The sequence below is a fragment of the Cyprinus carpio genome, chromosome B10, assembly GCF_018340385.1.
Source record: "Cyprinus carpio isolate SPL01 chromosome B10, ASM1834038v1, whole genome shotgun sequence".
NCBI lineage: Eukaryota > Metazoa > Chordata > Actinopteri > Cypriniformes > Cyprinidae > Cyprinus > Cyprinus carpio.
In genome coordinates, this window is record NC_056606.1 from 13,845,287 (window position 1) to 13,858,198 (window position 12,912).

The 12,912-nt window shown below is 35.9% G+C and overlaps 1 protein-coding gene across 4 annotated transcripts in view; it reads right to left on the reverse strand.

Annotated features, from left to right (window-relative positions):
* Positions 1-65: 65 nt before the first annotated feature.
* The window catches only part of cltca (clathrin, heavy chain a (Hc)), a 33,433-nt gene continuing 20,586 nt past the window's right edge, over positions 66-12,912 (reverse strand). For all 4 annotated transcript variants that reach the window (XM_042732647.1, XM_042732646.1, XM_042732645.1 and 1 more), the window contains 21 exons: positions 12,775-12,912; positions 12,527-12,691; positions 12,251-12,431; positions 11,200-11,363; positions 8,557-8,682; positions 8,331-8,473; positions 7,736-7,970; positions 7,508-7,630; positions 6,860-7,005; positions 6,519-6,702; positions 6,215-6,407; positions 5,960-6,117; positions 5,198-5,470; positions 4,950-5,117; positions 4,538-4,687; positions 3,300-3,431; positions 3,091-3,201; positions 2,815-2,985; positions 2,502-2,723; positions 1,455-1,530; positions 66-1,351 (listed from right to left, as the gene is read on the reverse strand). In XM_042732647.1, coding sequence (XP_042588581.1) covers positions 1,215-1,351; positions 1,455-1,530; positions 2,502-2,723; positions 2,815-2,985; positions 3,091-3,201; positions 3,300-3,431; positions 4,538-4,687; positions 4,950-5,117; positions 5,198-5,470; positions 5,960-6,117; positions 6,215-6,407; positions 6,519-6,702; positions 6,860-7,005; positions 7,508-7,630; positions 7,736-7,970; positions 8,331-8,473; positions 8,557-8,682; positions 11,200-11,363; positions 12,251-12,431; positions 12,527-12,691; positions 12,775-12,912 — 3,396 coding nt within the window. In that variant the 3' untranslated portion in view covers positions 66-1,214. The remainder of the gene's footprint in view (positions 1,352-1,454; positions 1,531-2,501; positions 2,724-2,814; positions 2,986-3,090; positions 3,202-3,299; positions 3,432-4,537; positions 4,688-4,949; positions 5,118-5,197; positions 5,471-5,959; positions 6,118-6,214; positions 6,408-6,518; positions 6,703-6,859; positions 7,006-7,507; positions 7,631-7,735; positions 7,971-8,330; positions 8,474-8,556; positions 8,683-11,199; positions 11,364-12,250; positions 12,432-12,526; positions 12,692-12,774) is intronic.

Sequence of the window (12,912 nt, forward strand, 5' to 3'; positions counted from 1 at the left end):
CAGTGAGTATGAAGGGGGAGAAATTACAAAGTGTGTTGGGAAAAAAAATACATGGCACATGAAGCTACGTTTAGACCAGATTTCTCTTGACAAACAAGAAGCCTTTATTTATATGATAATCTGTGGGGGGAAAAAATCTCATTCTCTTTGTGCACAATCAGGTCATTACAATATATGTGTATGATTAATCTCAGCTCAGTGAAAACTGAGTACAGAACACACAGGGAGTTAGTTTAATCTTTGTTCTTAAACCATTTGTGATTTCACTTCTTTACAAATAAAGGGTAAACTGAGTTTAGGAATAACTGGCAGGATAAACTGGCTTTCTAGTCTCACTTCGGTGCCATACAGTGACCTAAACATCACAACAACCAGCAAACACACATACGCACACAAACACACTGCAGCACAGAGAGGTAAGGTTAGTAAAACACACACAGGTGTGGAGAGCCGCATATATATTTATATATATATTCAAATGGATGGTCCAACACAATGAGTACGTGTTACTGCACAACAAAAGTTTGTTTTTCATATGGAAAACAAAAATTGGAGAACCTGCATAGGTCAGGGAAAAGGTTTGAAGTTGCCATATGAATGCATGTTTATGCATTTAAAATAACCTTTTTTATATATTTCTAGAGCTACGCACCCCCATTGAATTACTGGTACTGAGTAGTGTTTGTTTGTGGAGGCGGTAGTTGTAAGTTTTTTTTCTCCGTGTTATTTTATTTCCTGGAATATACAATATGCTGACAGACTGAACAAGTTGTTCACACACACCAAAATGATACATTAGATGTTTTTCTCTGACTACGGAGTGCAAATCTGATTTTGTTTTGTCATTTTAATCAAGCTGACTTGCTTCTCCCACAAGTCTCCTCATTGTAGACACCATTCCCTTTTATTGACAGATAAAACTGACAGGAAATTAAATCTAGTAAGTATCTGGAATGTGAAAAAAATAATTCTTGATGAAATCTTTGACAGTATAGAAATAAAGTCCTTCATGATGGTATAAAGAAAACACGATAAACAAAAACGATCATTTTAAAAAAGGTAAAGTAAAAGAATAACATTTGCTCAAATCCCCCGTCGTGAGCACAAAGTGGTAGAGTCGGACTGGTGGAGGATTGAGGGAGGGAGATCCATAGGGGTGCTGCACCGAACCAAGCGGCAGCTGGAAGAGGGGCGAGCGGGAAACGGGGAGGTCCTTACATGCCGTAACCGAAACCCGGCTGTGCCTGAGGAGCCTGGGGGTAGCCAGGGGCTGCTGTGTACCCGTAGCCATAAGCCTGCTGCGGGGGGACAGGCACACTGGGACCTGCTGTCAGCATGAGCTGAGGTGTGCCTGAGGAATGAGAGATATTGTAAAAAAAAAAAACTCATTTGATATATTTTAAAAAACATAAATACTAGTCAATTTTCTTTGCAATTTGCTTTCACTGTTTTACCATAAACAATGGGTTGAGTCTCTGTCGCCTGCTCCTCTTCTTTCCTCAAGGATTCGGAGGTCTCCAGCTTGTCCACCTAAATGCATGAGAAAAATTTGTTTTCAGTCTGTATATAATGATAACTGTGCTGAGGACCAAGAATGTCTCTTAAAATAATCATGGTTTTATCATTCATTAAAATTAGTTTAGAAAATAGTGTAAATACAAATATAATTACACTAACGCTTATTAATTAATAATATGAATGTTAATATACAAATGTTAATCACTTTTCAAATTGACAGAGATATTTAAAATTCTTTTAATTCATGTTTAAAATGTAAAACATTCTTAGTTTAATATTCAAGTTAATACATTGATAATTGATGACTTAAGATATCAATTATGATTATTTGAAAATATTTGTACTGTTACTTTATGTAAATGCTAATTACTTTTCAAACTGACTTATTTAAAATGATTCATTTGATTTATTTTGGTCAACGTTATCTGTGACTATTTTTAAATTAGTATTCTGATAACTGATGTCTTGATTTTATACTAAACTGAAGTATGTGAATGTTAAATCACATTTCAAAGGGAAAAAAAATAAAATAACTTAAATGTTAGCTCCATTTTTTTCGTGTTTTTATTTTTAATATATATTGAAAAACTAATGTCTCCATTTTTATTATTTAGTTATTATAACTTGATTATACTAGCATATATACTAATGTAATTTACAATGTTAATACATTTTAAAATGTAATATTTCCTATTATAAAATGTTAGTCAAATTTACTCTTTTTTTTCAAATTAAGAAAATAAAGACATCAATTATCAATGTTATGCTAATAATTATAATTATTTAAAAATAATTAAATACAATTCACTGTATGTAAATGATACTTTTCAGCTAAACACATTTAAATTGATTTAATTCAGCCTTCAAACGTTAGTCAAAGGTCATTGTTTTGAAATAACTAATTAATCTTCTTTTATTTTTAAGTGGCATTCCTAGTCCTCCATACATTTGTTCCCCATTGTAGAGTAGCAGCCAATCCTTACCTTGCTGAGGTATTCCCTCATCACCTGGATGAAGTAAGGCATGGCAAAGTCCATGATGTTGTGCCTCCATGCTGTCTCCAGCACCACATCAGGCCTGAGCAGGTCATAGCAGGTGAAAAGGCCGGCGGCAAAACACTCCTTTTTATCTTCCTGAAGGAACCACTGCAGCAGCTCCTCGGCCAGTTCTATGTCCTTCGACTCTGACGCATACTGCATTGCATCCTGAATAGAACAACATGCATGGCTGTTACGAATCAGATCAACTACAGTTACAAATAGCATGACTAGACAATAACCCCATCCTCCACCTCACCTTGTAGAGTTTGTCTTTCTTGCACAGCTCCACACTCTGCTTCCATCGGTTGTTTCCCTTGAAGAGGTAAGCAGCGATTCTCCTGAACTCGATCAGTTCGTGTTTCTCCAGACGCTGGGCCAGTGAGATGTTGTCGAAGTTATCGTACGCATCTATAGATGTCCTGAGTGCCTGAGGACGGGACAGTTGAACAGATGATGAGGTGGCGGACAACAGCTACTGTAAAAAGCTACAATAATTGTTATTTGTTTTTCTGAAAAATCCTGTTGTTTGTACCTGATAGTCTTCCTCTGAGATGAAGAGGTTGTTAAGTGCTTCATTGACAGACTTGTTGTTGTGGTTTTGTACTGACCGCAGATAAGGCTTGATGAGAGGAAGCTGCTTAACCTGAAGAAACAAAAAAGTCATTTTAGTTGATGTTAAACAAGCATGAAGTTCAAAGGCTCAGCACACAGGCAAGGTAGCCTTGTGCTTGCTTTCCATACCTTGCTGAAGAAGCTGACGGCACGAGAGTGATCCAGTCTCGGGGAAAGAACTATGAGCAGGTCGTTCAGTAACAAGGGCTTGAACTCCAGATAAAACTGGATTGCTTTGTAGTACAGTTCCACGTTGGCCACCTAAACAAAACAAGAAATACGATCACTGCCATTTAATTCATTTCCTGGTGTTGTCATATTTGTTTATATGATCAGTATTCATTTTAAATTGAAAGTAATTATATGTACTCTGGTCATTTTTCAGCTTAAATTTATTTTATTTAATTTAGTTTCCAAGGGAATATTTCTCATGTTTGTTTTTCCATTTAAAAATGATTCCTTTTCATTTTTAAATGTATATATTGATAATTAATGTCATAATTTGATTCTGTATATTTATACTAATAATTAATAATAATTCTAATTATATCAATCTTTATTATATATTAATCAATGCCTTAATTGTATTTTATAATTAAATAATTTAAATTATTTTATTATTTATATTTATACTTATACTGATCGCTCTCTCTCTCTCTATATATATACACAGATATAAGTACACACACACATATATATATATATATATATATATATATATATATATATATATATATATACACACACATATACATACATACATATAATTTTAATTTATGTTTGTTTTGTTTTTCCATTTAAAATTAATTTCCCTTAATATAAATATGTATATATAAATACACACACATGCATGTATGTATATAATAAAAAAAAGTTATCTTTATGTATTTAAATATATTTATTTATAATATAAATTATGGGAATATAAATATAGTCAAGTAAATAAATGTAAATATTTTCAAAATATATAATGTATGTTTGTGTATTTATATACACATAATAAATATACATAAAACACACACACACATATATTATGTAAACAAAAACTTATTTCGGATGTGATTAATCGCGATTAATCATTTGACCGCACTAATATAATTTTAATATAAACCTATAATTATAATAAGTAATAATAATATAATTGGCAATATGTAAATGTTAACAAATCACTTTCTAATCAACAAAAAAATATAGAAATTTAAATTTAGAAATTGTTTAGATCATGTTTATATTTTATTTTGGCTTTATTTCTGTTAACGTACATTGATTGTTGTAGAAAACAATAGCAACACTGTAAAAAAGTTTAAACTCAAAAGAAGTTCATTGGAAGTGTATTTATGTACACAGGAAAAGCAGTTAAACTTTACCTTGGTGATGATGTCTTTGAACTGTCCCTCTTTCCAGGCATCTGTGGGATGGCTCATCATGGTGATGATGGCGTTGTCATATTCTTCATACTTGTCATAGAGGAAAACAAGCTCTGCCCACAGGTGAGCCTGCTCTGCAGCCCTCAGGACCTGATTAAGAAAGAAAAAGAATAGAAGTCAAGTGAAGGAGACAGACTTTGTAACATTTGTGCATTGCAGAGGATGATACTAAGATCGTTCCTTTGGAGAATATCAGATTACATGTTGAATTGAATTAAAGCTGGAGGGGGATGATGGAAGAAGAAATCAACTCCTGCTGTTTAACAGAACTGAGCGAAGGACACTTAAATAAAAAGTGGAGTGTTACAAACCAACATCTGAAATAACAATCATCTTTAGTAGTGCTGTGTACCTTTGGGATGTTGACTCTGGACCAGAACAGTTCCAGGTGTTCCCTCATCTTCTGTGGTTTGAATTTAGAGTAGAGGATGGCCAGCTCTGTGAACATGCCCATGTGAGCGCGCTCCAACCCCAGCGCCGCCTCCAGCAAGGTGATCAGCTCCTCGAAGTAGCCACGGTCCTATAGAGAGCATTTTATAACTATATATTTAATTCAATTTTTAGTTATTTGCAGAATCTTCTTGGCGGATCACAACTTGCCTGGTAATAGTTGATGAGCTCTTCTAGTTCATCGGCATGAACCACGATGTGAAGGCCGCAGATCTGAGCCAATCTGAACTCATTCCCATCCACACAAGCAAAGCACACCTCCTTCCATGTGCGAGTGCTGTTAGCCTTGCGGGCACCGTCCACTGCGGCTTGATACTCTCCCAAGTGGACCAGGGTAGAAGCCAAGCGGCCGAAGTTGGAGACGTTATTGTACAGAAGTTTGGCCGCCTCGTACATCTTCTCGTCATAGCAGCGATCTCCAACCTGTGTGGAATAATAAATAAACAGTGTTACTTAACATATTTTTTTATACTTATATAATAAAGTACTCGTAATAACCAAGTGTTGTTAAAACTGTATGAAAAATAAAGCTGAAATAAAATAAAATACGTTGTACTAAAACGACTAAAACTGAAATACACAAAATAAAAATAAATTTTATAATTATAATTTATTTTTATTTTGTGTGTATTTCAGCTAAATTATTTATTTAAAAATTGTTAATAAAATAAATAATTTTGCTGAAATAAAATATAAAAATATAAAAAATAAAAGCTAAAAAAAATACCAAATGTAAGTGAATTTGAAAATAGAACATTAATATAGCTTAATTGAATAATATAAGAATAATATAACTTCAAAATATTAATAAATACTATAAAACACTACTAACAGTATTTTAATAATACTATAATAACACTGTTATAACACACTAAAGAATTAAGGAATTCATAAAACACGATTGTGCATTACCTGCTGGATGTGTGCATTATTTGGTCCATTTATAAACTCCTCCAGTTCAGCGAGACGGTTGGTTTTGGCCAGTGCGAAGATCAGCTCTGTCTCCACATAGGACTCTCTGGACTTCTTTCTGGCCATCTGCAGAAACTTCACCAGGTCCTCCCAGTTACCTGAGCCAGAAAATATGGTTGTGAATACAAAATCAGTGGAAAAATGTCCTTAAATACAATAATTTATTATCTAGAACTAGGACTGAAGAGGACGTACCACTCTGGGAAGAGACCTGAACCACCTCCATGTAAGCTGAGGGGTCATCAGCCTTGATGTAGGAGTCAATGGACTCTTTGACGAGACCCTTTTGCAGTTGAGCCTTAGCCAGCTGGCTCCACACTGCAGGTTCATTACAGCGCTCCGCAAACTCATAAGCCCGGTCCAGATTACCAATGTGCTCAATCAGAACCTGAGGAGGACAGGAAACATCAGCTCTTTCCTTATCTGCTATTCAGTAAATCACTTCAGCAAGCCTACACTTGAAAACCAAGGCTACTGAAAGTATTGCTCAAACACATACCTGCACTGCAGAGGTATTGACATCAAACTTCCTGAAGATAGCAAAGGCCTCCTCGAACAGCTCGCTGCTGATGGCGATGTTGGCGATGTCTGGGGCATCGTAGTTGTCCAGGCGGTTGATGTATTCCATGACGCGTGTGCGGTCTGCTTTGATGGCTGTTAGGATGAGCAGGTTCTGCAGGTTTCTAGGAGCAGGATGAAGATTGGACTTGTATTAAACTTTATTAAATTGTGTTAAAAGCTTGCACAAGACTGTTTGGGCAAGGAATTTAATGTCCTTAAACACACAAAAATGGCCTGTTCCAAATGTTCATATGTTGGAATATTTTTGGGCTCATGCACCTGTGTTCACTAAAGACTGAGTTGTCCAGGACGATCTTTTCCAGCAGCTCAATGAGTTCATTGGGCAGGTCAGCAGTCATGAAGGCCTTCACTGTGACGGACACCTCCTCTGGGTCCTGAGTCTCTGACAGGGCTGTCTGCACCACCTAAAGAAACAAATAACAACTTGGTATTCAAAAAAACATGCAGGAAGGTTACAAGGGAACATATTACTTATAAATGTCTTAACTGTCTCTTTTAATAAATTAATTCATAAATGTTGAATAAACGTACTAATTTCTTTAAAAAAAAAAAAAAAAAAAAAAAACTCTAAACATCTTGTTACAAAGCCTAGTGAGCCTATCTAGGAAGAATATTAAGGGATCACAGAAATGCTTTCCAAAGTAAAGACTGTTCAAAACAGATGGTAGAATAATTATGCTTTCTAAGATAACTTGAATTATGAATCCCAGAATGTACTGCAACAAACCTTTCTCAGATTCTTGCATGCCAATTATAAATTCAAAACATTCAAGTGTCAATAACACTCATCTATTTCGCCCAATATTAATGTGAAATTAATCAAATATAAATACAAACATGCACTTCCAATTCCTCTATGATCCATGTGTGTATATGGTGAGAGATGAATTTAACACGTATGTGTACCTGGTCAATAAGGGGCCTCCTGAAGGGGTTGGTCTCCAAAAGCACGCTGGCCCAAAGATCTGGGTCTCTGCGGCGCACCAGGTAACGGGACAAACTCTTGAACAGCGAGTTTTCATTGCACACCTGTAAAGAAAAATAAGTTACAAATTGTATGCTTTATATTGTTGTTGGTTGCTCTAAACTTGGTATGAAAATGCTTAAAGCTTATTTCTGGACAAGCATACTAACGTTGATGAGCTCCTGGTCACACTGTCCTCTCTCATAGGCCACACAGGCCAGGTGAGGGTCTCTTTTCTCACAGTATTTCCCTACCACACGGCTGTCGTAGTACGGGTTTTCCCGCAGGAAGCGTTCTGGGTGATTATTGCTGTCAATGTAGATCTTGGCCAAGGCATTGTGGGTAGCTGGCTCCTCACAGCCCTCATGGATACGAGACTCCAGCCATGGCAACAACAGCTTCAGTCTGCAGAAGAAAGACATTTAAAACTCAACCTATCTAAAGCTGTTTATGTTTAGTTCATTTTTATGTTTTTCCAAAATAAGTAATCTTCCCCCCCTCACAAAATAGCATATTGCAACTGCTAGAGCTGCTGTTAAACAATCAGAACAGCTACTGCTGTCTGTGTTCTTTGTTTACTTGTGCAATCAAAGTTTCATCTGGAAACTCTCATGATGTACACAAACAAATGATTAAACATCACCTAAAATAAACAGAAGCATCCTGTAATAGATTTGAATCCAAGATAGCATAACATCATCGTCTCAAGTGCTTTGTTTTGATAACTTCTGGTTTGATATTGACATTTGGATGCAAAGTTTATACCTGTTTCTCTTCTCCACTTCTGCCACCAGCTCATCGGTGGAAAACTGGCCCCGCACAACCAAAATCAAGTTTTTGATGACGTCCTCGGAGCAGTCAACATCCAGGAGCCCTCCAATAACCACAGGCAGACGACTTGGGTTCACCTGTTTATACACAAATGATCATTTACTGTTTGTTCATTGCTTGACTACAGAGGCTATGTGAAAGGTAAGTAAAGGTTACTCACCTTTTGCACGTAGATTTCAATGTACTTCTGCAGGTTGTTTCGGTACAAGTAGAGTACAAGATCATGGACGAAGTCGAAGCGATCGCACACAATAATGAGAGGCAGCTGGTCGGTGAGTTTAGCTTCCTGTCAGTCAAACGTTGGGGAAATGAGACGATAACGTCAGATGTCAGACACAGATGTCATTTGTTCAATAATACAGTCAAATCTGCAAAAGACCCCAGTTGATTTTTAAAGTTTAAATTCTAAAATGAATTTTAATTCAAAACAGTTCATTATAAGTTCAGTATAAGATTTAACATTACATAACTTAAAGGATTACAAAGCCGTTTTAAGTTTATAAAACAGATTTAACTATATTTGTTGGAAATAAATATTACTAAAATTACTGAAAATGATTAGTTCTACAAAAACCTACAAAGTAGTTCATAATTTAAAAAAGTAAATATTAAAGCAATAAAAAAAACTAGTTGTATAAAAACTGCCAAGTAAATAATAATAATAATAATAATTAAAAAAAAAAAATTAAAAGCAATACAAAACCTACAGTACCAAATAATTCACAATTTAAATATAGAATAAAAAAAAAAATGTTAAAGCAATAAAAAAAATTAACCATGACAAATTGAGAATGTTATAAACATGATTCTAGGATAACAGAGTAGTCCACAAAATATGTTTTTTGAAGAATTGTGTGGTTAGTGGTTAAAAGAAAGTCTATAACTGAAAACAAGGCTAGAATCATGTCAAACTTTGAGGTGGCAGTACTGCACCCCCTGCTGGCTAAAACATTTAAAAAGTACAGTTTACAACACTTACAGGATTAATGAACTGGGATTGTACAATTCACTCCAAAGAAACGCCACAAATCAACCTCCACAACATTGAGCGTGTCTACAGATATTTACAGAGGCTGAACATTTGCAGTGAAGCCTTAAACAAGACTATATTAAACTATATTAAAGTCTCAAAATCATTCCACAAAACTTGGCTTTCTGGATCCACCCTTTGAAGCCGGCAGAGTCCAACAGAGAAGTCAGCTTTATAAGGTCTGACTCTGGTGGAACAGATTCTGAAAAAGACCCAAGGCTTCCATTTCTGCAGAACATGGTCACCACAAATTAACCACAGCCAAACACACATCAACACACTACCAAAAAAAACACAAACTCAATCTCATTCGCTACGTTTTCAAGTTCAGGCCAAGAGAGGGTTGTTCCCAGCAGTCAATGCTTTTTGAAACCTCCCTGTATGTGTGCATCGCACACACCAATCCCAGTATTAATCCTTCAACTGACCACTAGGAGAAAAAGAAGGGATGACAAAAGAAAAGAGAAGGGAATAAAGTAAAGAGAGTCTTGTAGTACTTAGGGTTAATTTACCTGATACAAGTCCTTAGTATCCCATAAGTACAGGGTAAAGCACAGGAGATAACAACAGCCGCCATCAGGATAAAAGAGTGAGATCAACTCCCTAAAACTAATAATCCTAAAAGGGAGCCTGATCTAAATGGGGATCATTTGTTAATAAAAAGAGAATACAACCTGCATTGGATTTTTCCACAAACCTTCAAGATATTAAATGTTCTGTTTTATTGTGCATATGTTTATTCAATTTCAATGACAGTAAAACAATGTACTGAATCCAATATAAAAAAATTAAACTCATCCTTATTTTATCTTAAATTAATATATATATATATATATATATATATATATTTTTTTTTTAATTATATATATATTTTTTTATTTTTTTTTTTATTATTATTTATTCTATTTTCACAGTAAAACGCGTCCAATGGATATAAACCAGGTCGGGGTTCTGGACGGTTTAGAAGCAGAGATCTGAAGCTGGTATTTTTGTTGAAACACTTTATTGAATTATTAAGTAAAAACGGCTTATTATTTGAGCTGAAGAATTTTCCAAAACACTCTTTTGACTTAGAAATAATCTTCAAAGTAAATAAATTTTTGGTTATGCATTTCTGATATAAATCCTGTGGCCATTATTATTTTAGCATAAGACTATTTTGATGGAATCACTGTATAATAATGAATAAATAAATGATAATAAATTTAAAAGAAAATTAATAATAAAAAGATAAAAATACTTTTAAAACAAGTAAAGATTAGTTAAAATGATTTAATGCACTTATCAACATTATGCCACAAATGCTATTAAAAAAAAGCTTAATTTGAGATCATTATGAAGGTTTCAATCTTGTGACTTGTTTCCATGCATATTTAATATTTATTTTAACAGTATTTAGTTACCATAATTTGTGTTGAATTTTAAACTGTTTAAATATTCCTTGAAGTTTTCCTTTTTTTTCAGTGGTAACTGACATTGATATTTGCCGTAAACGGTGTTAATAGAGCTCATAGAAGTTGTATTAAACCCAGAATATTCCTTTATCATAAAATGGCAAGGATCAAACACATTTCCGCTTGCATCTGAAATTGCAAAAGGCTTGCATGTAAATGATAAAAGACAGATCAGAAGAAGAGAACAAAACAGGAAATGTAATGAGGGAAAAAAGATGGAAAGAGTTTTAACAGATGAGAAACTAGAGAATATAATGTGCTTTTTGTGGTCAGCTATGGATCATTTCGAGAGGTTTCGCTGACAGAGTCTTGGCAGTACCTTGAGAAAGTTCTTGACACGTTCAGGGTCATAGCAGTTGCTTTCCCGACAGATCCGCTCCACCTCTTTGATTTGGCCCGTCCTGCATGCGGCCTGGATGTATTTGAAATGCACCTCTGTGTCCTGGCTGAAGTTCACAATCGAGCCAAGGAAGTAGAACAGACCTGCATCCAGCACAGAACAATAAATGACGCTTGACTGTTACTGGACAGATGTCTGAATGTGGTTTACGGTTTGATCTACACGTTTCGTATATGCAGATTTTGTGTGAAACTTTAAAGGGATTTTTGTTCTTTTAAAATATTTTATGTTCCACAGAGGAAAGTCAAATGGGTTTGGGATGACATGAGGGTGAGTAAATGATGAAAGGGTGCACAAACCCTTTAAATTACTGATTAGGCCGCTACATTTGCATGAGCATTGCGTTTCCATTTCATTTTGCTTCTTGCTGTCATATGAAAAGCCTGAGGGATTGTGGGTGGCCGCGGGCCCTGTGCCGCTGCCTGCTCTGATTGCCAAACCTTTTGTCCTACTTAGCCCAGAACGGAAGGCTACATGCTGCTCCACACACAGAACAGAGCCATTACACGGCCAAGATACCAGTCAAATTGTGTCTGCACTATGAAAGGCAACCAGCAGAGTGACCACGAGTGTTTACGTACAAGTTTAAATACACTCAAGAGTGACTTTCTAGCAATGCCTGCCAACAGAATTCGTAGGCCTGCCAGATATATCAGAAGAAACTACATGGGCAATGTATACACTAAGTGAGATTCATATGCAGGGAAAATATTGTTTATCCATCCCCGTTTTATTCAGTCTTATTGTTTTTGAATGTACTTTATGATCTTTACAGTAGTTTGTGATTAATGGATAAGGTTATTGGTTAACAGATTTGTTTATCAGTTCGTTTAATCACTTAACAGACTCGTCTTGTCTAAAAAAACAAAAAAACTTTTAATATTCCTAGATATTTCCAGGTTGTCTCATATCAGTGTTTGAACTTTCCAGTGACACCAGGTTAATAAATCATAAGGAATCTAGTTCTTACCCTCAAAACTCTTGAAAGACTCGAAAAGCTCAGTGAGTGCCTGGGTAGTCAGCTGTTCGTGATACTTGGAGGCCACCTGGACACAGATCTGAAGGTTCTGCCTGATGTTAGCGGACAGCATGGCTCTTAGACACTCCAGAGAGTCCTCCACTGACAGAGCGCCAAAAAAGTTCACCAGCCACTGCAGTCATTAACAGAGTGCAAAACGAAGAGAGACAGAATGAAAAAGAAGGTCACACTTTAATTCAGTATGATGAAAAAGAACTTGCTGGGTACCTCCGGGTTGAGCAGGTGTGTGTGTACGACAGCTCGTTTGATGTCGTACAGGTCAGTATAGTGCTCTAAAGCTCTCTGCAGAAGCCCTGCCTTCTCACACAGTTGGGCAATGTGGGCACGATCGTAGTTAGTGAACATCTGATTTCCTAGAATGGCATCTGCAACCTGCAAGAGACCGTTTTGCTTGAAGATTGTCGAACACAATGACAATAAGTATATCCAGATGCTTTTCAGTGTGCAGTGTGTACCTGTGGTGCATGCATCAGGTTCATTTCCAGCAGACGGGTCTGCAGTGGACCTTCTGATGGGCGGTTGTTTTTCAGAGCATCCAAAAGGAAGGACGTGCACTGCTGAACCAGGTTATACTCCATAAACACATCAACGAT